Source organism: Chrysochloris asiatica, unplaced genomic scaffold (assembly GCF_000296735.1).
Source record: "Chrysochloris asiatica unplaced genomic scaffold, ChrAsi1.0 scaffold00346, whole genome shotgun sequence".
NCBI classification, from domain to species: domain Eukaryota; kingdom Metazoa; phylum Chordata; class Mammalia; order Afrosoricida; family Chrysochloridae; genus Chrysochloris; species Chrysochloris asiatica.
The window spans coordinates 2,168,707-2,194,410 of NW_006408864.1; the positions used below are offsets into that span (position 1 = coordinate 2,168,707).

Below are 25,704 nucleotides of genomic sequence, written 5' to 3' on the forward strand. Positions count from 1 at the left end.
CTACACGTTGACGGCGTGCGCATGCTTTTTGCACAGGGGCTTGTCCTTCTTGGAGTAGAACGGTTGCCCCTCCAAGTTCACATGGCAGACCTGGGTGAGAACAGAAGGGTGTAAGACAGAGCCATGCAGCCCCTGGCTGTACAGAAGAGACTGGGAAATGGGGTGAAGAAATCACCACTTGCTTCTTCTACCTGTTACATGTTCTTAATGACTGGGGCAGAGTGGTGGTATGGTGCCATCAGTCAGTCCAACTCATAGTGACCCTGTATAGGGTTCCCGAGGTTGTAAATCTTTACGGGAACAGAAAACCTCATCTTTCTCCCAAGGGGTGACTGGTAGATTTGAACTGCTGACCTTAGAGTTAGCAGTGCATCTTGTAATCCACTACACTACCTGGGAGCCTGGGGAAGATCATGGGATTTGAAATATACATAAAAAAAGCCTCCTGAAGAGGACAATGGGTTAAAACTAAAATGAAAAGGAATTCAGAGGAATGCAGAAAATACACAGTGAAGATGGTCAATTGATTCTATTAGAAATTTTTAATCAATACAAGTTCACAAGTCAATATCCACAGAGATGCTTAACACCTAAACCTAAATAAATGCCACTAGTATACCCACTAGTGGTATTTCTTTATACCACTAGTGTATCAATGGAGTCCTGGTGTGCCGCTGTGGGTTTGAACTGCAAGGTTGGTGGTTCAAGTTCACCAGGGTTGCTATGGGTCAGAATGGACTCAAAGACAACAGCAACAAGTATACCCACGGAGTCCTGGTGAGGCATTGTGGGTTAATGTGCCAACTGCAAAGTCGGTTTGATCCACAAGGTTGGTGGTGGTTCCTTGGAAACCCTATGCAAGATCTCTATGGGTTGGAACCAACTCCACGGCAATTCACAACAGCAAGTATACCCACAAATATATATGGGTTTGACAGAGGATATTTCTACATGTGTACTTACCTTCACTGCAAATATATCCTTGAATGTGGTACAGCATACAGGAGGCAAAGTTATGAAAACTTCTTAGACATAACCAAACACCTAAGAGAATGAGTTTTGGGACCTGGGGATTCAGGATCATGGTCTCAGGGGACACCAATTGGCATAACATAGTCCACAAAAACAATGTTCTATATTCTACACTGGCAAGTAGTGATTAGGGTCGTAAAATCTCATGAGTAACCATCACATGAAAACAATCCACTGGACTGAAGGACCACGTGAATGTCAGTCTCCACCACTCTGATGCCAGAACTAGATGGTACCATGCTACCACTGCCAACTGCTCTTACAGGGATCACATTAGGAGTTCCTGGATAGAGTGGGAGGAAAACACACAACAAAACTCAAACCATACAAGAGACTAGGTCTATTGGTTGAACAGAGACTGGTGGAACCCCCATCGCTATGGCTCTTAGTCACCTTTCAGGTCTGGAACTGAACTCTCCCTCATGGTTCAATTTTGAGCCTGACAGTGGGTCCATGGAGGGACCAAAAACAGTAGGGAGATAAAGCACATATTAGAATAACCAACCAATTGAGATTAAAAAGGGCAGCATTTATCCAAGGATTAAGTTCAGAAAGATTAGCTGCGGAATGGAAACAAGAATCACAGGGAGGATCGGGAATAGTTAAGGTTTTGTATCAACTTGGCTGGGCCTGGATTCTGAGTAATTTGTCAGTTAAGAGGTAGTCCGTGCCCATGAAGAGATCTTACATAATGTAATCCCCTCCCATGATGTGATGCGATGTGAGGAGCCCTCATCTGCTATAATTGTCCTGTGTCTTAGATCCTCACTTCTATGATGTTGATGAGGCAGATGCAATCTACAGGATTAAGTTGTCTATTGAGTCAGTCTCTTTTGAGATAGACAAGGAGAGAGAAGTGAGCAGAAAAAGAGGGTAGTCTTGGTGTGGTGCTGTAGGATAACTACGGGATTGCTTACCACAAGGTTACCACAAGGTTGGTGGTTCAAACCCACCAGGCACTCCTTGGAAACCCTATACAGGGGTACTGTGAGTCAGAACTGACTCAACGGCACTTAACAACAAGACTACCACCAAGAAAGAAAATGTGGAGCGAGCCTTTTCGGCCTGGGGTCCCTGCACTGTGAAGCTCCTAGATCCAAGGAAAGACTGATCCAAGACACATGGAGAGCTCCAAGGAACGTTAGGCCTACAGCTGCTGAAAGGAGACTTTTCCATAGCTGGTGCTCTGGATTCAGACTTGTGAGAGGATCAATTTATTTGTTAAATCCATCCACTTGTGGTGTTCCGGTTATAGCAACACTAGCTAGATAGCTAGACAGATGGGCTAAGTGATGCTGCAATGAAGGGATTGCTGGCAATGAGATTGAAAAAGATATGGATGCATTGTTGGATGTAAAACGGATGATCTGCTAATCTAATAGTGGTCAAAAAGAAATCCCACTAGTAGACTAGCAAACACATTAGAAAAGATTTTCCTTACTACTAATAAAAGAAGAATCAATGGAAACCTCTGAGATACCATTATATTTTTTCAATTGTTATCAAGTTGATACTAACTCGTGGTGACCCGATGTATGTCAGAGTGAAATTAGGCTTCGTAGCGTTTTCAGAGACTGATTTTTCAGAATGAGAACCCCACACCTTGCTTCTGATACAACTCTAATAAACCCTAACTCTTGTTGTTCAGTGCTGTTGAGTTGATTCCAACTCATAGCAATCCTGTACAGGGTTTCTGAGGAGCAGTTGGTGGGTTTGAACTGCCAACCTTGTGGTTTACAGTCCAGTCTTATTACCACACTAGGAGTTCAGACTCTTAACTGTTGTTGTTGTAAATTACTGTAGAGTCAGTTCCAACTCATAGCAACCCTGTATAGGGTTTCCGAGGAGTGGCTGGTGAGTTTGAACTGCCCAACTTTGTGGTTCAAACCAAGCATAAGGTTCAGTGCTTATTTTGCAGTGCCACACCAGGACTGTTGTTGTTAAGTGCCGTTGAGTCAGTTCTGACTCATAATGACCACTCGACACCTATTAATCTAGCAAAATCTTTACTAGTACATACAGGGACACAGTGACCACAGGTTCAGCCTTCTGTAGGGGAATGTGGCAACCACTTAGCCAGAAAGATATGCCTAATTTATAACCCACTAACGACACTGGTAGAGTAGTGGATTACGAGCTGCAAGGTCAGAAGTCTGAATCTACCAGTAGTTCCATGGGTGAAAGATAAGGCTTTGTGCTCCCATAAAGATTTATAGCCTCAGAAGTCCTATACAGGCTCACTATGATTCGGAACCGACTTTATGGCACATAACCACCAACCACCAATGACACTATGGAGAATTTTATCTACAGTAATAACTTACAAGACGAAGAAAGCCCCGTGTGCATAATTAAAAACAAAAAACAATGGAATCTTTTCTTAACAGATGATTAAGTAAATTGTTATGGTGTATTTTTCCAATGGAAAACCATGTTAAGTGCTGTCAAGTTGATTCTGACTCATAGACCCTGTATAGGGTTTCCAATGCTTTAAACCCTCATAGGAGAAGTAAGCCTCCTCTTTCTCTCACAAAGTGTGTGTAGGGCTTGAACTGCCGACCTTGTGGATCAGTTTAGTGCTTATTGCATGGAGCCATCATGCTCCCATGGAAAACAATGCCACCATGAAAAAAGATAAATATGGAAAAACGGGGACAGGTTATACACTTAAAAATGGTTACAATGGTAAATGTTCTGTTATTTATATTTTATCAAAGTAAAACAATGAGAGAGAAAATGTATATGCAGTGAAATATATGAAGAAAAAGGGAGAAAAAGTTACATACCAACTATCTACAGCCTTCGGTATTGATTATACCTCATTATAAAACAAAAATCCAAATTACTGGACCAATATGTAACATCATGATAAACAGAAAAAATATTAAAGTTGTCAAGGATTTCATCTTAATTAAATCAATAATCATGACTCATGGAAGTAGCAGTCACGAAACCAAACAACGCATCACAGTAGGCAAATCTGCTGCAGAAAATGCCTTTAAAGTCCTAAAGAGCAAAGATGCCACCTTGATGACTAAGGTGTACCCAAGCTATGGTAATTTTCAATTGCCTAATAAGCATGTGAAATCTGAACAATGAAAAAAGAAGACCAAAGAAAAACTGATACATTTGAATTACGGTTTTGGTGAAGAATAACAGAGGATATACAATGGACTGCCAGAAAACTGAACAAATCTGTTTTGGAAGAAGTACAGCCAGACTGCTGCTTAGAAGCATGGTCTCAGGTGGGATCATCCCTGGAGACAGATATCATGCTTGGTGAAGCAGAGGGATGGTGAAACAGGAAGCTCCTCAAGGACATGGATCCACACAGTGGTTGCAACAATGGACTCACACATATTGTGAGGGTGGTGCCGGAATGGGCAGTCAATGTCGCCTTTTGTTACACTTGTGGCCCCTATGAGTCAGAACACCAAACAACAACTGTCTCTGATGACAACATACAAGGTCTGTTTGAGGATAGAGAGAGATCACACAAAGGAGGGAACTGATTTATACAAGAGTAAGGCCAAAGTATTGCTACTAGGGTTCCAGTTTATACATGCATGGGTTTATTACAAACAAAACGTGTTTCTCCATCAGTGGGTGGCTGCAGACAAGTGATCTCAGTAATACACATGTCTTCATCTTGTTAGGGTGCCTTAAAAACAAACAAGGTCCAATCAAAACAATGGCCTTTTGAGGGAATCTATTTGCTGAGTCAGTAACTTTGAAGGCAGAGATGAGAGGTCAGCTCAGAAGGTTTTAGCAACTTTTTTTGAGGGGGTTCCTAAAGGGTACTCTTGAGACCCTTGATTTCCTCCAAGGACACAGGAAGATTACAGGGGCTAATTATGAAGAAGTTTTAAGAAAATTGAAAACTGCCTTGGTGATAAAAAGTGCAGGAAAGTTGTGCCAAGGAATGACATCATGACAATATACCTACCCATTCTTTGAGGGTATTTTGTTGTTCTGTGAGAATTTCATGGGTAGCCTTACCTTATTCATCTTACAGCCCTGATCTTGTCCCTCAGACTTCTTTTTGCTTATATAACTCAAAGAACAATGAAAAGGAACAACATGAGTTGAGTCCGTCAAGGAAGCCCAAATTGCCATTTTGAAGTGGCATAAATCAAAGAACACAAAATTCTTTGAGGAAGAGTTAGAGAAGTGGAAACATCATCTTCAGAAGTATATAGACCTAGATGGAGGATATGTTGAGAACCAATAGCTTCACAGTTTGATATTTTTGTTTAATAAAGGTTTCTATGGTTTTGTAACAATACTTTTTGACTGGCCCTCCTATTTGCTAAGCCCTGGTGGCATAGTGGGTAACACATTGAGCTGCTGACCACAAGGTCAGCAGTTCAAATTCACCAGCCGCTTCTTAGGAGAAAGAGGAGGCTTAAAGATTTATAGCCTCAGAAACCTTACATACGGTTTGGTTTGGTTTGGGCCATGGCTCAGTTAGTGCATTGGACATTGTGTACACATGCTCTCATGTAACTCTCACAAAAATCTTATGGGACAGATAATGACTTTTCCCTACTTTGTAAGTGAAAGACTGAGGTCTTGCTTAGTCCCAAAGTAAATCATCTTGATGGGAATATATGTCTATATCCATGCTAAATTCCCACCATATAACAGCAGGAGTATAGGCATTTAATCATTTGACTTAATTATTATGGGCTTAGGAATTTGTGGTATCCTTGGGTAATGCTGGAGGAGCCTTGGTTAAGCGCTTTGCTGTTAACTGATAGGCCAATAGTTCAAACTCCCCAGTCACTCCATGGAAGCCAGATGTGGCAGTCTGCTTCTGTAAAGATTTACAGCCTCGGAAACCCCAATGGGGCAGTTCTCTGTATTACAGGGTTCAACAACTCCATCGTCATTGTTAGGTGCCATTGAGTTGGTTCCGACTCATAGTGACCCTATACGTAACAGAATGCAACACTGTCTGGTCCTGCGCCAGCCTCACAATCTATCTCACTGGGGGCTTCCTCATTTTCGTTGACCCTCTACTTTACTAAGCATCCTCCAGGGACTTGTCCCTCCTGATAATATGTCTGAAGTATGAGAGATGAAGTCTGGCCATCCTGGCTTCTAAGGAGCATTTTGGCTGCACTTTTTCCAACACAGACTTGTTCTTCTGGCATTCTATGGTCCTTTTAATGTTCTTCTCCAACACCGTAACTAAAATGCATCAGTTCTTCTACGGTGTTCCTTATTCATTGTCCAACTTTCACATGCATATGAGACTATTAAAAATACCTTGGCTTGGGTCATGCGCACCTTAGTCCTCAAACTTCTTGGTTCTTGAACACTTTAAAGAGATCTTGTGCAGCAGATGAGCCTAATACAATATGTCATTTGATTTCTTGACTGCTGCTTCCATAAGTGTTGATAGTGGGTAGAAGCAAAATGATGTCTTTGACAACTTCCATCTTTTCTTCATTTTTCAGAATCAACTGCATACCAGTGAGTTTTGTGTGGTGCTAACAATTAACATACTAGTTTGCTGACTGAAAAGTTGGAGGTTTGAGTGTACCCTAAGATGCCTGGGGAGAAAGGCTGGCTGGGCAATCTACTTCTGAAAAAGCAGCCATTGGAAACCCTGCTCTGACACCCGTGGGGTCTCCATGATTTGGAATGGACTCTATGGGAACTGAATCATTAGGATTTGTAACCCTGTGTACAGGGTTAGTCCTCCATGACATGCAGGCTGCGCCCTAACACTATGCTAACCTGTCAGAATCTGCTGGAAATTCATAGTGGTTGGGATGGCCCCAGCCTCAGAGAAGACACTGAGAGGTCACAGGAATACAGAACGGGCGGCTGAGCATAACTGGACTTGGAAGTGACCTCAAGCTGCTGATGTTGGCATCAGATTCTAGAGACAAATGCAAGATGGCCACACCCAAAAGCTAACTAGTGACCATGGGCTTTGAGAGAAATAAAAAGGAATGTGCTGACAAGGAGCTGCTTGTTCACATCTGGGGCTCTGGCATGAAGACCCTGCCTGGTCTGGGCCAGTGATAGTTGCCTGGGAGAACTTCAGGAGGGCTCTGGGGGACTGAGACTGAGGAGTGAAGAAGACACAGAGCCTCACTGGCAGATGGGGTTGAAGGCAGGGCCCTGAATAGACAGGTCTTGCTCAGTATTCTTGGACCAGGAGACTGCAGATAGAGGTAAGGAGGCTTCATGGTAGAGGAGGCCTCTGCTCACTCAGCAAGAGGCACACCAGGGCGACCCAACCTCCAGGTGGCCAGGTGGCAAAAGGATCTAGTTATGGAGGAGTGGAGGCCATAGTGCTGACCACAGTCCAGCAGAGTGAAAGGCAATAAAATCTGCCCTTAAGACTGCCTAAAATGTGTATCACCACCCACCCTTCCTGATAGACAGCACTGAGGAAGGACTAGAAACCAGTTAGAGGAGAAGAGGGACCCAGAAGACTTCTTTCCCCACTGTGGAAGGACCCAGATTCTTCTAGTTGGAACTCAAGTTATCAAAGCCAGTCAGGAGCTGGATCCCCAATGTGACCTCACTAATCTTCTTAGTCTCCCTGTCTTCATTTTATAAGCTTTGGATTTTAAAGATAGTGTTTTGTTCTGTTCTTTAATTGCTTGTATATGTTAGCTTTGTTTTCCTGTTAAGCCTGTAAATTCCTTGAAGGTGAATACTTGTTCTGAGATACTTGTGTATGCCCCAAACGCAAAGAATATTTGGTAAATTGAATTAGTCAGAAGTATCTGCTGTCCAGAGAACTAACTGATGGGTAAATACTGCATCAACTGAGAGTTAGTGCTATTTTCCTTTCTATTAAAATTTTTATTATTGAATCATATATTCTTATTAAGAGTGATTTGATAATATAAAGTGATAGAAGTAAAAAAAAATCCTTGAAAGTTTTTCAAACAAAAGATTGCTTTCCAAAGATTAAAAACACATTACATTTTCCTATACTTTTATGGGGCAGTTTAGGGAAAGACCCAATGCTTGTTGATTCTCCAGTTCTCCAAAGGATAGCATCTGCTCGGTTGCTCTTTCACATCTGACTGGACTTCATCCTTTGAAACTTCTTTGTAATATCAGTCGAAACCATCTTAACATTTACTGTTTCTTCTGGTCTTTCTCTGGGATTAGTTCATAGTGACTCTCAGCTACACGCAGCAGGCTGGAGGAGCAGAGCCATGCTCATCCTGGCTGTGGTACCCTCCCCATGGGACACACCTCTCCTCAGCCTGCCTTCAGAGAGCAAGCTTTTGTATCACTGTCTTCTCTGCACCATCTCCACCTCTCGTGTGTCCTTCTAGAAGTCAGGTAACCAGATTTGCAGTGCCTCAGGGTTCCACAGGCCACAGCCTGATGGACAGGTCACAGGTCCTGTGCTGTGCCTCTCTTAGTCAAGGCTCTGCAACCCAAGATTGAGTGTTTACACATTTGTCCCTTTTTGGAAGGGGATCCTTAAAGGCAACTAGTGAGTGAATATGAAGCACCCCATAAACCTACCCTTACGTGATGTACTACCTGAAGTACTAGTAGCACATTAAATTTTCAAATAAAGTTACAGATTCACATTATAGGGCTTGATCAGGGAGGATGTATTCCTACAGGTCTATTCCTAGATGTGGAATCTAAATGTCGGTAAGATCAGGATCATGTCTCCTCCCAACCCAAAGCCCCCACAATGAAAATGCCAATCTTAAGATCAAAATGACTTGGCTATTCAGCAGAAATAAATTGTACAAAGTTATTTGTTAATCTAAGGCTTATCTCCAGACAAAAAATAAAAAGATACCTAGTCCTGCTTTCTAAGGTTTCTACCAAGAAACCTTACCTCCACTTTTCATAGGATCAGTCAGTAGATTCCAATTTCATTTTCATGGTGAAAATTTGAGGGAAAACCCTCAAATCATATATGAAGCCGACATATAACTTTGGGAAGACAACTGCTTCTCTTTTAAACTCAATTATCCTTCACTATTCCGATGGATCGAGATCTTTGCTGGTGAGAAAACTTACTGGTTTGTGAGATCCTTGAACATTCTGTTGCCCTCATGAAACTTAAAGTAACAAAGCCTCATTGTAAACAATTACTGGTTTACAAATAATAGTTGTTACGTGCCATTCTGTTGGTTTTGACTCATATTGACCCTGTATAGGGTTTCCAAGGCTGTGAATCTTCTCAGGAGCAGAAAACCTCATCTTTCTTCCACAGAGCAGCTGGTGTGCTTGAACCTCTGACCTTGTGGCTAGCAGTTTAGTGCTTATCCTATGGGCTTATCCAGCACTCCTTACAAATAAAATTTTGGCGTACTGTGATAGAAACAAGGCCTCGTGGTATCTGTCAGCTTTAAAAGCCATCAGAATATGAAACAAAATAAAAGAGCTGAGGCTTCTGATGCACAGCCAAACATCTCACGGGATCCAGTTCCTTGGTTTGGAAGTTTAGGGTCACAGTTTCATGGACATCCCAGTGAATTGGCCTAATAATGTGTTTATTGCATCTGGTCTAGTTCATTGTGTAGTGCCTGGGGTCTTAAAAGCTTGAAAATGGCCATTCAAGGCAAAGCAATTGATCTCTATTCACTTGGCATAACAGAGCAAGGAGAGTCAAGAAAAGGAGAAAGAAATGTACTATCTTGCTAATTGTCTCCTTTACCATAAGACCAGAAGAACTGGATGGTGCCCAGCTATCACGTGAACATTTTGACCAAAGAGCCTATAGAAGTTTACTCAAAAGGGGAGAAATGCATCATTTCAAATTCTTATGGAATTTAGACTTTCTGGAGCCATGGAGCCTGGATGACACCCTGAAATGAGTGCCCTAAGCAACCTGAAATGAAAAATATTCCCTTAAATCCAAACAGTAATTTAGATGAACTAGTAAAGAATGTCTGCCTTAAGCATTATGCTCTTTTAAGATCTATCTACATGGGAGCAAATTGACAGCAGCAGCTTGAAAGATAAGATAGGAACCTTCAGGGACTTATGATAGTGGTGGGGGGGAGGAACACCTCAGAAAAGGAGGGCTGGGACGATTGCACAACTCAAGAATGTCATCAATGTTACTGAATTGTACATGTAGAAACCTGAATTAGTATAGGTTTTTGCTGTACATATTTTCCACAACAAAAATAAAATTTAAAAACATTTTTAAAAGATACCAGAGTATCACAATGCCAGAGTTGAAAGGGATGTGGAGGGTTGGTCATTTGTCCCTGCTGCCCCCTTCTCAGGAATGTGAAAAGTCCCAGATTTAAATACATACTGCACAAATGAAGCAGGTGTCATGCCAGGTATGTCCCAAAGCTTCGATAAACTTGTCACCAGCCTCCACGGGGAAGTCGCAGCCATGACATTTGGTGCTGAACAGATTGACATAGTCTGAAAGGAAAAGAAGCATGAGGCATATCCATCCAGCAGGCGGGGTGAAGCACCCCAGCCTCGTCTACTCAATGCCAGGACAACCCCCCAATCACTTTGGTAGTTTGTCATCTTGCAGCCAAAATACTCGGTTGAAAGATGGGATTTTTCTTTTTCCAACAATTTGCACTGATGTTGTGCAGACTCAGGCTTAGTCATCACCTTGTGCTGGTCTGATTTAAAACTCTCTGGAATTCACATTAACTTTCTGGAGAGTGATTTTCTCTTTTTTCTCTGCTGCCTCTGCCACCAAAAAAGAAAAAGACACATTTCCAAACCTTCTATGCTTCTTTTGGAAGAATGAGGGCCCTTTAACATTTTTCAGAGTTATAGAATGTTCTTTGCTTGGCCATTCTTCTGTCATTGGATATTTGTGTTGATCCTAGACTTTCACTACTATAAATAACATCTAAACTACTTTACTGGAACATGCCCCACCTCAACCAAAGAGATAACAGGAAGTGCTACTACTAAATATTACAGCTTACCATCTATTTTCACATAGACGGCATTATTTACAACTAGCTCAATGTCAGCGACTAAGCCTTTGTTTTTTTTAATACTCCCAGCCCAGCGCTTAGGACAGTCAGCAAAGAGTGAGTAAGTCAATGCATCAGTCAGCTGAGCACTAAATCAATGAGTGAACTGCACAAAATTCTCCGAGATTCGAATATCATTTTTTTTTGCAGATAAATTGAGACTAAAAGAGTCGAAGGGCTGAGGCTTAGGGGTCAGGTTCTGTGCTCCTCACAAAATCTGTCCTGTCTAGGTCACAGAGCAGCAGTTCTACCACACTTCCTCAAGCACTCTTGCAGATTGCTTTACAAGACCTCAGTCCCCTTTACAATGCCTTCGTTCCCTTGAACTGGTACATGTCTCTCCACAGCTCTGCCATAGTTGGCCTTTTTAAATAGTGATTTCCTGTTCGGATCTCCTCATGGCTGCTATGACTGTTAAATGTCCAGACCATGTGCTAAGAAGCAGTGTGCCTGCCACGATGGTTATAAATTTGGGCTCTGAAGAAAAAAAAGAATGAGGCTCAAAATTCCAGTTCTACTGAGGAATTGTCGAAATCTTGGGCAAGTTGCCTAACTTTTCAGTGACTCAATTTTTCTCATCTATATAATGGGAACAATTACAGTACCTAACTCATGGGGTTGTTAGGATTAAATAAGATCATGTATGTGAAGTACTCAAAAACATTGGTTCTTATTTTGAATGTCATCATACATCATGAAATGAGGGAAGAGGACTATGATGTGAGTGCCTACTATGAACCAGACCAATATTAGTGCTTTTTCTGCATGATCTTAGCCTTCAATGCAACTTCATGAATAGGCAGTCTTCTCATTTAAAAAATGAGGAAATGGTCCCACCAGGCCAGATGAACTCCAAAGTTGATCCTCTTTCCAGGACTTTATGTCTCCAGTTCCTTATTTATTCGCAGTTGCACTTTAATCAATTATACCTGTCGCCTACATACAGTTTCCTTTTGTATATCATCATACTTTATCATGCAAATGCTCTCATATAACCCAGTCCATCAGTGTGATCTCTGACAGTATACTGAATAGCTTCAAATAGGCAGAAATCCGTTGTCTAGTCAGAGCTAAGAAAACACTGTCCTGCTTCCTTTTGGAGGTTCTGACAGTTTTAGGGTTCACTCTGCTCTGTAGAAACCTGCCAGTGTGGAGGTGAGCAGCATAGTTACAGGTAACCCTTATCTACATGAGGACAAGTCTCACATCCCAATGCTCACTCTCACTTCCTCAGATGCCCTGGACACTCTTGTACAGCTCGGTGCCTCTGTATAGACCAGCTCCTGGGCTTGGTAAAGGCCTTCCTGCTTACTCTCCTTGACTCTTAGTAAACCGTTGAATCAGGCCTACCTCTCAGCCCCACTAAGTGAGATGAGATCATGGGCCTTCTTGAAGACTTTGCCTGAACTTCCAGCATTCCTCATTCATCCATCTATTCATTCAGATATCTGACTGTCCATTCGTGTGCCAGCATATCACACAAGGATACATTCGCTTGAGGTTTTGGAGGCTTTTGTCATGCTCATCTTTATTCTCAGCACCTTGCACAGAGATGAGCACAGAATATAGACTCAACACACATTTGCTGGGTAAGTGATAGATGGACAACAAAGGACTTGTTCAAATAACCTTATTAAACAGGGATTCCTTCTTCTGTTGTATGGCCTATTATTTTTCACAGAATAAGCTCTTACAGTGGCTTGAATCTATTTTTAGCAAGGCTAGTCTTGAACACTGATTGCTTTTTCTGTTTTAAACTTGATTCTGTGTGGATCTGGAGAATTGCCACTTTGTTTTAAAATTTGGTAGCACAGGTCTGATCCTGGTGCATTATTAAAAGAAAACAGCTGGTAGTGTTCTTCATTCATTCTACAAAGGAAGAATGTAATTGGTGCTGAACGAAGTCTGTGCATGGGCCTTTTACGCCAGTAACATGAACTAGCTCCTCATTATTTCTCCCACTGTTGTTGTTGTTGTTAAGTGCCATCAAGTCGATTCTGACCCATAGCAACCCTGTATAGGGGTTCCAAGGAGAAGCTGGTGCCCTTGAACCACTGACCTTGCAGTTCAAATGACTTTGCAGTCTGACGCATTAGCCCACAGGGCCACACCAGGACTCCATTTTCTTTAACTAACTCTCCCATCCCTCACATTGAAGAAACACTCTTGTATACAGTGGATTTTATTGCAATTGTAAAAGAATTTTCATCCATCGCACCACAGATGCTGTGTGTTAGAAAGGGTTTAGAATTTTTCTGGAGCAAGTATTCTTAAACATTACAGTCAGCTGGAGGCCTTGTTAAAACACAGATTGCTGGACCCAATCTTTAGTATATCTGATTCAGCAGAGCTGAACTAGGGGCCTGAGAATTTGCATTTCTAACAAGTTCCCATGTGGTACTGATGCTGCTCATCCCACCTTTGAGAAACATTGCTGAGTCCCAAACCTAACGAAATAACAGAATCACCTGGGTGAGCAGTTCTGTTTTTGTAGGTCTTGGTGGTGGTGGTGGTTGTTAAGTGCCGTCGAGTCAGTTCTGACTCATAATGACCTCTGAATATATCTGGGTTGGGCCTGGGAATTTACCTTCTCTATGTGTGATGCTGTAGGATAAGCACTAGACTGTTAACTGCAAGGCTGGTGGTTCAAACCCACCAGTAGCTCCCTGGAAATCCTATACAGGGACACTATGAGGAGGCACTAACTCAATGGCACTTAACAACAAAAATACATTTTTGAGGCTCTACGTGATTACTATTAGGAGTCCTGGTGTGGCGCTGTGGACTAATGCATCAGACTGCAAAGTCACGTGAACTGCAAGGTTGGTGGTTCAAGCTCACCAGCTGCTCCTTGGAAACCCAATAGAGGGTCGCTATGGATCGGAATCGACTCGAAGGCACTTCACAACAACAAGTGATTATGGAAAATGCCTGTGATGCCAAGCCAAGTTTGGGAACGGCTTTAAGTACAGGTGCTTCTGGGAGGGGCAGACTCTTCCATTCCCTTCTTGGAAGCACCTACATTCAAGTGTCGGCTCATCCTTGTAGCCCACTGAAGTTTTTTTGAGTCTGAATCCTCCCTCCAGTGCTGGCTCAATCTGCACCTTTGACAAGCCTCCCTTTTGTGTCTTCTTTCCAGATGGTGACAAGGTCAAAGTCAAGCCTGATGTCCCATGGTACAATACTGGGGACCTCCCTCCAGGCCGATTCTATTTGATCAATTTGAGGGCATGCTAGCCCACCAGGCTTGACTTTACTTATTACTGGATCACCCAGCCTTCCTTTTTTCACCTAGTTTGTAAAAAGATCATTCTTTACTATATTCAACATATATGTCAAATTCCCAGTTTTCTTTCTAAAGTAAAAATTACATTTTGTTGCTTTCTTGCTTAAAACATTTCAATGACTTTCATTGTTTAAGGAAGTAGCTTTTAAACTGAGCTCCGCGAAGACCTATGGGCTTCCTGGAGCCATTTTAGGGACCACTCTGTGGTGTTGTAGGATAAATACTGGATTGGTGACCACAAGGTCAGCGGTTCAAACCCATGAGCCACTCATTGAAAACCCTATACATTTATTCACTGTGGCTTTATACACCGTCTCTGGTCCAGTCCTTACCACAGCTTTCTAAGGCAGGCATTCGTTTTCCCTTTTTCCAGATGAGAAAGTGAGGGGGTAACTGACTCAGGGTTAATAGCTAGCACAGGGTAGAGCCAGGAGTAGAGCCCAGGGCAAAGTGGTCTCCAAATCAAAATCATCGGAAAGGCTTCTGTAATGGCTAGAAGATGACATTTTCTGATCCACCTATCTGATGCAGAGAAGGGAGCAGAAACAATGTGTAAAAAGACCTTGCCATGTGAAAGCTGAAGCAGGGGGGAGTTGTCAAACTAATGTGCTTTGTGTAATACTGACATGATTCTGATATCAAAAAAAGAAACAAAAGTCTTATCTCCTTAAACATGGAGCCTCCTGGTGCTCAAATGTGAAGAGACAAAGCAGAAGTCTCCAAGCCTGTTTCCTAGCCCCTCAGACTGCTGGCTTTTCCACTGAATGACCCTACCTTTTTCACAGTAGGGCTCCCCATCTTCCATGTGGAAGAGGCTGTTCCCAAAGGGCTTCTTGCAGGCCGCACAGATGAAGCAGGTGGTGTGCCAGGTCTGTCTCAAGGCATGCATCACTTCCTGCAATTAGAGTCTCAGCTCAGCTCAGCACAGAAAGGTGCTGAGAACGAGGGAACTGAAAGCCCACCGCTAAAGCATCCCATGGGGAAACAGGCCAGGGAAGTCTAGGGAGTGGGCATTGGACACACAAGGAAAGGTCTGGGGCAGGTAATGAGGGGCTGCCCACTTATCCAGATGTTTCCATAGATGCTTAATCATTACTCAGACCTGGAAGAGAAATACAGATTACTACTGCCATTTTACCAACAGCATCAAGACCACCCACCGGCAGGTGAGCGGTGAGGTCAGCTCTGAAGCGACCACTTGTTTTGCAGAGGCTCCATCACCGCTTGAAGCTGGGTGTTGTTGTTGTGTGCTATCTAGTCAGTTCTGACTCACAGCAACCCTGTACAGGGTTTCCCAAGAGCGACTGGTGAGTTTGAACCGCCGGCCTTGTGGTTCAGACTGACCTTGAGGTCCAGTGCTTTATCCCAAAGCACCATATACTTAATCACCTCTCACTTCAAGTTCACTTGCTCTCTGGCTCACTGGTGGCAAACCAACTCAGTTTCTGGGATAGAAATGGAATTGCTTTCTCTTCATTAGTAACTTTTTTGGTTTCCTAATTAAGCCTCATAATCTTGTGTGTTGTGGGAGGTGGTGAGGACTGGGGAAAAGGGTCTAAGGAGTGGGATGTTGCCCACTTACCCCCATGATTTTGGTGTTGCACTTGGCACACAGCGGGGCAAAGAACTGCTCGTAACACCGTTCACAGTACACGTTGTTTTGCTCCTCCACAAAGCACACGTCTGCCAGGGAGTTCTTGCAGTAGGCACAGTTGAACTCTTCTGGGTGCCAGGAGCGGCCCATGGCTACCAGGAAGGGACCCCTAGGGAAGCAGAGAACAATCTACTAGGGCATCCCCAAAAGCCTGGAATCAGATGTCTCAAGAACTTTGACAAAGTTCCCACTTTGACCCAGTAATTCTAACTTCGTGACTATTCTTATGCAATAATGTAAAATTCAGATACAGCTCCTTGTAGAAAGATACTCACTGACCATTTACAATAAAGAGACAAGAACCCACTCAAACATACACTAGTAGGAGGTCTGGTCAAGTGTGTGATGGGATATCCATTCAGTTAATGCCACTAATTACACTAAGAATAGAAGGAAGCCGCTGCTGGAAGCTAAAGTGCCAGGTTTATTCACAGAACTTGGCATTTGTTAATTTGTTTAATTCTCATGACAAACCTGTAAAATAGGTACTATTAACATATGAAAGGAGCTTTGGTAGCATAGTGCTTACAAGTGAGGCTGCCAATCTCAAGGTCAGCAGTTCAAAACTACCAGTGGTTCTGTGGGAGAAAGATGAGACTTTCTGCTCCTGGACAGATTTCCAGCCTCTGAAACCCCATACAAGGTCACTATGAGTTAGAACCAACTTCATGGCAGGCACACAACCACTACCATGACTGTATCACGGAGCCCTGGTGTGGCACTGCAGGATAATGCAATGGTCCACAAGGTAGGTTTGAACGCAAGGTCGGTGGTTCAAACTCACCAGCCGCTCCTTGGAAACCCTATATAGGGTTGCTATGAGTTGGAATTGACTCTATGGTGTTTAACAACAATTATTATATCCATTTTCAGATAAGGAAACTGAGTCACAGAGAGGTCAAGTAACTTGTTCAAGTCCACAGGGCTAGTGAGTGGAAGGATACAAACCTGGGTCATCTAGTTCCAGACTAGTAGTAGTCAGAGCAGTGGGACGACAGGAAGCTTTTTATACTCCACTTTTTATATTTCTGTGTTTTTATTTTCTATAATGCATATATTTTACTTTATTTTAAAATGCAAGTATTTGTCATATATTAAAGTACAACATATTTTTCATATGTCAAGTACAACACACATGTTGTTAAGTGCCGTCGAGTTGGTTCCAACTCATAGTGACCTTGTCCAGGGTTTCTGAGGTTGTAAATCTTTACACGAGCAGCAAGCCTCATCTTTGTCCTGTGGAGCAGCTGGTAGATCTGAACTGCTGACTTTGAGGTTAGCAGCCCAGCTCTTAATCCACTACACTACCACGGCTCCTTGACAACACACATAAAAATCCTGAATTCAAACAATGCTGTTAAGTGCTGTCCAGTGGGTTCCAACCCATAGTGACCCTGTATAGGGTTTCCGAGGAGCAGCTGGTTAGCTTGAGCTGCCAACCTCGTGGTTCAAACTGACCTTGCAGTCCAGCGCACTAACCCACAGTGCCTGGCTTCTAAATATAAAAGGACTTGTTTTCATCTTACTGTGGCAGATGCCCACCAAAGCCTTGAGCAGGACTGGCCTATCTGTAGGGAGACCCAGATGTAACCCTAAAGGAAAGCTGGAGCAAACTAGCACTGTCAGCCAGCTTGCAACCTAATAAACCTGACAGGTCTGGTGAGTCCCAGAACCTGGCCTTATACCAAGGGAGAACTCCTGGCCTCGCGCACTGTTGTGGGAGCTTTACCCACTTCTCTCATGGAACCCTACCAACTCCCTGGGGAGGGGGATGTCACACAGGTGTGGAAACTAAAGCTCAGACAGGGTCAGACCAGATGGTGAGCCAAAGACCCTGAGGCTGTATGGGGCTTTCTCCCTACACCTGCCCGCCCAGCACCACCCCATCTTTCCAGTGGCCCAGCACAGGGCAAGGCTGGACCATACCGGATGACGTTGTTGCAGTGGCCGCAGAGTGGAGTCCGGCTGCTGGCTGGGAAGCGCTCGGCCCTCTGGAAGGTGCCCCTGGCAAGGGGAGGCATCTGGGGACCTGTCCCAGGGTAGGCTGGGCTCCCCCGTGACAGAGCCTGCTTGCTGAGTGATGTGGTACTCATCCCAGGGGCAAACTTCTGGGAGAAGCTGTCATCTGTCACCCAGGGTGGGCGGCTGGTAGCTTCTGCAGGGCCCCCACTGTAGGTGACTGAGGGTGCAGGGTTATAGCTTGGGGCAGGTGAGGGGGTATAGGCTGGTGCCGGTGATGGGGTGTAGGCAGGAGCAGGCGAGGGGGTGTAGGGAGCTGGACTGTAACTTTTCCCTGGGGATGGGCTGTAGGTAGACACAGGTACTGCAAGCCAAAAATATCCAATGAAAAATGTGTCAGAAATTCATCCCCTCTCAATGTCCTCTGTCCCCAGCCTGAGAACTGCAAAAGGCAAATTTAACATTAGAGCAGCAAAGTTCCACTTTTTGTAGGAGACACATTCCTGGACTTCTTGATGTCCCAGATTTTAATCCACCGCAGGGAACCAAGGGAGATAAAGAGAAATATGAACAGAACCCTCTGGAGTTGGGACAGGGCTGTAGCCATAAATTCTGCAACTGTGCCACGCCTTTGGGGTGCTGGGCATGGCTCACAGCTGGGTCCCTGGGCTGGGAAGAGGGTGGGACGGGATTCCCATGGCCTAGACTGAAGGATGCCTTCAGCTGCACCCTGACTAGTGATTTGACATCAGACATACATACCTCACTCAGCAGTCCCTTGCAGAACTCGGACTTAGTAGTCTCTGGAAAAGGCAGATGACCGGCAGCTGGGCTTCCGGTTTGGGTTTAGCTATCATCTTTTCAGACAAACCGCTTGTCTTGATTTGTACTGGGGAGAAATTCTATCTTGGTTTGAGTTGGGTGGGGGTTCTGAAGGAGTCATTTAGAGATGTGGGGGTACCCATGCCCCTTGTATCACTTTGGAAAGTACATCCCATTTCAGAGGAAGTAAGAGAATGCAACCGCCCAGCTTCTGAAACCTCCTCCTCCAGCTCACTGAGAGTGGAAACATCAGGACCAACACAGCTGTTCACCCAAACCCTCAGAGGCCTGGGCCCTCAAAGCCCCTCATTTCTAAATGCCCTTGCTGCCTCTCACTGTGGTGCCTGCTGGGGTCGACCCAACTGTGCTCTCTACACACAGTCCAGTTGGCCTCCTCTTCCAAAGCGGCAGCTTCCAGAAGCCTCATCTCAGCTCACAGTCTGCTCCTTTGGAGAGAGGTTTTATTCCCTGCATCCCAGAAAACATGTTGGGGCATCAGCCCTCCTCATTCCTGAGCCTAGATTGGGCGGAATGGATCCTCTGAAGTGTGCTGAGACAGGCACATAGTGGGCACCAACTTGGACAGGATGGCCTTCCTCAGGGCTTGAGGGCCCAGCCCCAGCCTCTGGTTTCTTTCCCACCTGGTTCCCCTGGGTCACCCTGAGTGGCTCATGGCCAACTGTGCCCAGAATGACTGGCCCTTCAGAGCTGGGTAATAAGGAAAAACCTCTGGGCATGGAGGTACCAGGCCTGTGTTATTCAAGGGTGAAGGAGGTAAAACCCTTCACAGCCTTGATTTGGAGCCATCCTGGAAATGGCATACAAAGGTAAGAGCCCTCTCCATAAGTAACATTAGACAGATTAGTCCTCGTGTGGCACTATAGGATAAGTACTGGACTGCTAACTACAAGGTCAGCAGTTCGAACCCACTACCAACCACTTATTGGAACCATTATACAGGCTTGCTATAAGTCAGAATCAACTTGAGGGCACATAACAACAACAGATCAGCTAAGGAGTTCAGGAACACAGTGCCACACTGCCACAGAGCAGCCATCAAGAGCTCTGAGTTCAGGGTTCAGCTCTATATCCTGCTATATGATCGGGCCTTCCGATTCTCTGTTGTCTCATCTAAAGGTGATAATAATTCTTCATCCCTCACAGGGTTAGGAGGAGGATTGAGGGATGTGGCAATATTAAGTGTTTAACCTGGTTCCCACCACTACATGCTAGATGGTGAGAGTCGATGCACCTGGGTCTCAGGATCACAGTGAAGTGTCAGCTCATCTTATGGCCCAGTGGTCACCTGGGGAAGCCCAGTTCAGGTAGATTATAATATGTGGGGACTGCGTATGGGAGATGAGGCATCTTGAAATCTGATCATCTGGGACTGAATGAAGGATCACAGCGCAGCATTTGCAAATCTATCAAGTCCAAATTCAAGGTGCCATTCCCCCTCCCCAACAACCCTGCATAGCTCCCAAATACCTACAGAAGGTCTCAAAATGCTGAGACAAGGGGTGGGGGGAGAGGTGATTTAGCAGAATTTCAGAGCCACTTCATCCCTCGATCTCTCTCTATATATACATTGGGATTCTGTGCAAGATTTTCTTTCCTTTTGTAAAATGGGTTTCTCTGACAACAGGGATCCAGAACAGAAGCTCCAATCCTGTGTTGTCCAATACAGTAGCTCTCTGTGGCTGTTGGACACTTGACATATAGCTAGCTTGAACTGAGAAGTGCTCTGTGGTGCTGTGGGTTAGGCTATTAACCATGAGGCTGGTGGTTCAAACCCATCAGCTACTGTTGGGAGAAAGATAAGACTGTCTGCAACTGTAAAGATTTAGTCTTAGCTGATTCTATAAAGATGTAGAGTCTCAGACATCCTATATAATGTCACAGTGGGTTGGTATCAACTCAATGGCAGTGGGCTTTTTTGTATGAGTGTACAATGTTGTTAAGTGTTGTCGAGTCGCTTCCAACTCGTAACAACTCTGTATAGGGTTTCCGAGGAGCAGCTGGTGGGTTTGAACCGCTGACCTTGTGTTCTCAGTCCAGTGTTCATCCTACAGTGCCACACCAGGACAAGTGTACAATGCATACTGGATTTCAAAAACTTAGTACAACAATGTACAACATCTCAATTATCGTGCCCGATTATATATTGAAATGATATTCTGGCTACCATTTCATTGGCGATTAACTGGGTTAAGTAAAATGTTATTAAAATGAGTTTCACCTGCACTGTGTAACTTTTTTAAACTTTATTTCAGTTGGGCGATACTGCTGCCCTAACCAGAAGAGCCTTGGTGGCACAGTGGTTAAAGCTGGAGCCCACTGGCCACTCTAAGGGAAAAAGATGTAGTGGTCTGCTCCCTAAAGATTTATAGCCTGGGAAACGCTCTGGGGTGGTTCTACCTGCAGGGTCACTAGGAATTGGAATCACTCAACCACAGTGGGTTTAATGAGTCCTGGTGTGGTGTTGTCAGATAAGCACTTGACAGCTAATCACAAAGTCAGCAGCCCAAACCAACCATCTGCTCCTGGGAAACTCTATACAGGGTTGCTATGAGTTGGAACCAAAGTGATGGCACTTACCAACCACCACCACCAGACAATGGCCATACCACATATATAGCGTCCTGGCGGCAAGCCAAGGACTTTATGTGTATATTTTCATATGATACTCAATGTTGTTGTCAAGTGCCATCGAGTTGATTCCGACCCATAGCGACCCTGTATAGGGTTTCCGAGGAGCAGCTGGTGAACTTGAACCACCGACCTTGCAGTTCAAACGGCTTTGCAGTATGGCGCATTAACCCACAGCGCCACACCAGGCCTCCGATACTCAATCCAACCGAATACTCAATTCAATGATACACAATGCAACCCAATAAAGCAGGCAATATTTTCATGTCCATTTTACAGATGAAGAATTGAGGCCTCCCTCAAAAACACCTTGCTCAAGAACTGCCTAGCTGAAAATGAAAATGATGCCCAGGTTAACCACTCCCTAGGCGGCTAAACAGGCAAATTTAGCACACCCCTTCCAAATTGGGGTTGTGCCTGCTTCTCCTGCTGCCTGCTTTACCCCTGTTCCCTTGCCTGGTTGTCATTCTTTTTCCTCCCCAATAAAGCCTTCCAGAAGAGTCCTGGTGTGGTGCTGTAGGATAACCACTGGACTACTAACTGCCAAGACTGGCAATTCAAACCCACCAGGCAGTTCCTGGAAACCCTATACAGAGTGCTATGAGTTGGAACTGATGACAACACTTAACAATAACAAGGCCTTCCAGAAGGAGCTTTGATGGCCCTGTAGGATAAGCATTACACTGCTAACCACAAGGTCAGCAGTTGGAAAGATTTGCTCCTGTAAAGATTTACAGCCTTGGAAACCTTAACAGGGTTGCTCTAATTCAACGGCACTTAACAGGAGTTGGAATTCACTCCATGGCTGTGAGTTTGGGTTTTGGTAAGGCCTCGGAAACCCTGTACAGGGCCGCTATGGGTCGGACCCGACTCAATGGCACTTAACAACAACAACAAGGCCTTCCTGGCTTCCTGATCCAACTTCTCTCTTTTCTCTAAGGCCCCACCATGCCAAGGTTGAACAGCAAGTCAAAAGCTGGTGGGAATCTGGACCTTGGTGGCTGTTTCTTTTCTGGTGGCTACACCCACTCAGAGCTAGAGGCCTTCCCTCCCCCACTTGATCCACTGCTCCCTGGCAGGTGGTGGGCAGAGAGCAGCAGTTTCATGGTCCCCTCCCCTCTTCGCCCTTCGGCCCAGTTTGCTGAACCATCCTCAACCTATCAGGAGAGAGGTGATATTCCATCTTGGAGCCTGGGGCTTGGCAGAATTCAACCAGTTCAAATTTTTTGTTGTTGTTGAGTCAATTCCGACTCACAGCTACCCTTTGCACAACAGAAAGAAGTACTGTCCCGCCCCGCCCCTCACAATAGTTGCCATGTTTGAACCCATTGCTATAACCACAGTGCCAATTCCTTTCCTGAGGGTTTTTCCTTTCTTAGGTTGACCCTCGACTTAAAGAATGAAAAATAAGTCATTTTCCAGGAGCTGGTCTCCCTTGATAGCAGGTCAATATATATGAGACGAAGTCTTGCCATTCACAATTTTAGATTTCAAGGAGCATTCCGTTTGTACTTCTTCCAAGATTGATTTGTTCATTCACAGTATATTGAATGTTCTTCACCAATACCATAATTCAAATGAATGACATAATCTTCAGTTTTCCCTATTCATTGTCCTTCTTTCCCATGCATATGTAGGGACTGAAAATGCCATAGCATTGGTGGTACTTTCTAAACAGTTCACCAGAGTTTGTTTCTTGGCTAAAATGGTAGGCTGAGACCATTCAAATTAGAAGGTGATATTTTATCTCTAATAGGCATGTTCAAAAAGCCCCTATCGCACACGGCAGTCTCGGGAATGTGTAATTAAACAAGGTGGCTCCTGACTCATTCCTGGTCAGGCCCGGTTCTGCTTGCGCGCCGAGGCCCCCACCTGGCCTGGAGGCCAACGTGACCGCCTGGTGTGCAGAGCGCTTTCCGCCCACGGCGAGTCCCGTTCCCGGACTCCTTGCCGCCACCCGCATGCATCCTACAGGGCCCCAGGTGTTTCTGGGGAGTGCCGGCCCAACCCCGGCGCCAGCGATAAGATCCTGGCTGCAATCCGAGGAGGCCGGGCGGGGGTGGGGGGTAGGCTGGGCGGCTCCTGGGCTGCGGGCCCTCTGGGCTCCGGCCTTGGAGACCCCAGGGAACTGAAGGGAAGCTCAGGTCGACATTCCCCAATTCTCCCTGGGCTGGTGGCCAGCGCCCTAGGACCCCACCTAGGGAAGAGGTGGAGGCAAGCCCGTCTTTAGCGCGCGCTTGCTCAACTCCTTCCCTCTAGGCAGTAATGAGTTAACGTCTAGCTGCCTGGGAACCCAGCGGAGGCTGCAGCCCCCTGGTCTCCCCTCCTCTCCAGTCTCACCGCTAGTATCCAAGCAGCGGGGAGAAGGAGTTACTGGACTGTTCAGCAAAGGTGCGCAGGCCGCGCTAGACTGCGTGAGTCCCGGAGCGTTACCGCCCCCTGGTGGACCTGCCGGGTAGGGCCAGCAGCCAGGCGGGGACACCTACAGCTTCAGGACCGCCCCGGAAATTGCGGAGCAAGGCCTGCCGGGAAGGGGAGCCCAGACAGCGCCCGGAAGGGAACGCCTTCCTTGCACCTAGCTGCCACTTCCCATCCAAACTCTTCTCCACCCTTCCTCATGTGTTCCCCAGTTCAGCGGGGAGGCTTTGCAAACTGAAAACCAGAGCGCCATCTGAGATTTTTCGCCGTTGCTGCCCCTTTCAAAATGCTACCCAATCCTCTTAAATTTTTAAGCTCAGAAATTTCTAATACCTCCTTGCCTTTGGGGGAACAAAGAAGGATCTCTCTTGTGTACTCAGCACTGTACTAAGTGCTTCATTTAATCCTGGGAATACAAGGTGTACATAGTGTCACCCACAGTTTTCAAATGAGAGAGGCCCAGAGAGATGAAGCACTTTGCCTTAGATGGTATGGTAGTCTGAGGCTAACGTTGCGTCTAGCGATCACTCAGCATTGCCATCAGAATGGGCTTTGGAAGCACAAGGCTAATGGGGCATCCCCAAACGCTTCCTGACCCAGTCCCTGTCTTGTTGCCAGTGTCTCTCATAGTCACAGGACCTGTACCCCAGTGTAGACTGTATAGACTGCTACTACCCACCCCACCCCCTTTGGTAAGCTTCTACTCTCTTACATGAGGGCGGGGTGAAGCCTTCTACTCCCTGTTCCCGCAGAATTAGCTCCTTCATTCTTTCCCAAACAAATCATCAGCTCCCTCAGTTTTGCCATATGTAAAAATGTTAACTGTCCTTCAGTTCAGTGCGGAGTGGCTAGTGGGCTTGAACCCACCGATCTTGTGGTTAGCAGTTCAGTGCTTATCCTACAGAGCCACAGTGCACCCCCAAATGGTGTGTATATATTCTTAAGTGTAGTGGAATCAGTTGTGACTCATAGTCACCCTGTATAGGGTTTTCCAAGGAGCAGCTGGTGGGTTTGAACAGCTGACTTTGTGGTTAGCAGTCCAGTACCTATCCTACAGTGCCACGCCAGGGCTCCTGTAAAATACTTTGTGTGTGTGTGTGTGTGTGCTATTGTCTATATACATTACTACTATAAATGATTGTTTTCCATAAATTAAGATGGCTGTAAAAATATAAATGTTGAAAATATAATGTTTCAAATGAAAAGTGTGCCCCCATCAGAAGTCCTGTATCACCCACTCGTGGGAAGGACACCAGGGCACTACTCTGGGAATTCCGGTGATCCACTCTGGTCCCAGTGTTCAGCCTCTGCCGCTCACCAGCGCCCATTTATCCATTGGTTCTTTCATTCCCCATGCTTTTGCTGAATACCTCCTCTGTGCCAGACCTGAGGCGGGTGCTTGGGTATAACAGACAAATGCACCTAGTTTAGGGTCAAATTGAGTAGGAAGGAAGGATGCTGGTTTCAGCATCAGGCCCTGGATGCCAGGAACCCTCCTATGGGCATGTGCTAAAGACTAAGGCACACATGATGTTTCCCCAGTTTTGACTTAACCCTTGTTGTTATTAAGTGCCGCTGAGTCAGTTTTGATCCACAGCGACCCTGTATAGGGTTTCCAAGGAGCAGCTGGTGGGTTTGAAATGCCAACCTTGTGGTTTGCAGTTCAGTGCTGACCCTAGGTCCCTGGAAAAATACCCGTGAAACAGCCCTTCCTTGAACTGTGATATTCAGGGGCCGGTGAAGTGCTGGCCAGGCTGAGAACTGCCCTCCAGCTTTGGGGAGCAGGTCTAATTTTTGCCTAGGATAGGGGGGGATGTGGAGCTGAGCCCTCATCCTTGGCAGGTAGCTGTGTCAGTGATGGATGGAATAACTGGTGAGCTTGCCTGATGACCCCAGGACACCATGTGTCTGTCTTCATG

General features: G+C 45.2%; 1 protein-coding gene across 1 annotated transcript in view; it reads right to left on the minus strand.

Annotated features, from left to right (window-relative positions):
• The window catches only part of LDB3 (LIM domain binding 3), a 67,857-nt gene continuing 42,153 nt past the window's right edge, over positions 1-25,704 (minus strand). Inside the window, exons 9-13 of the mRNA XM_006875918.1 lie at positions 17,864-18,260; positions 15,866-16,046; positions 15,058-15,178; positions 10,304-10,419; positions 1-90 (exon numbers count right to left, since the gene is read on the minus strand). Coding sequence (XP_006875980.1) covers positions 1-90; positions 10,304-10,419; positions 15,058-15,178; positions 15,866-16,046; positions 17,864-18,260 — 905 coding nt within the window. The remainder of the gene's footprint in view (positions 91-10,303; positions 10,420-15,057; positions 15,179-15,865; positions 16,047-17,863; positions 18,261-25,704) is intronic.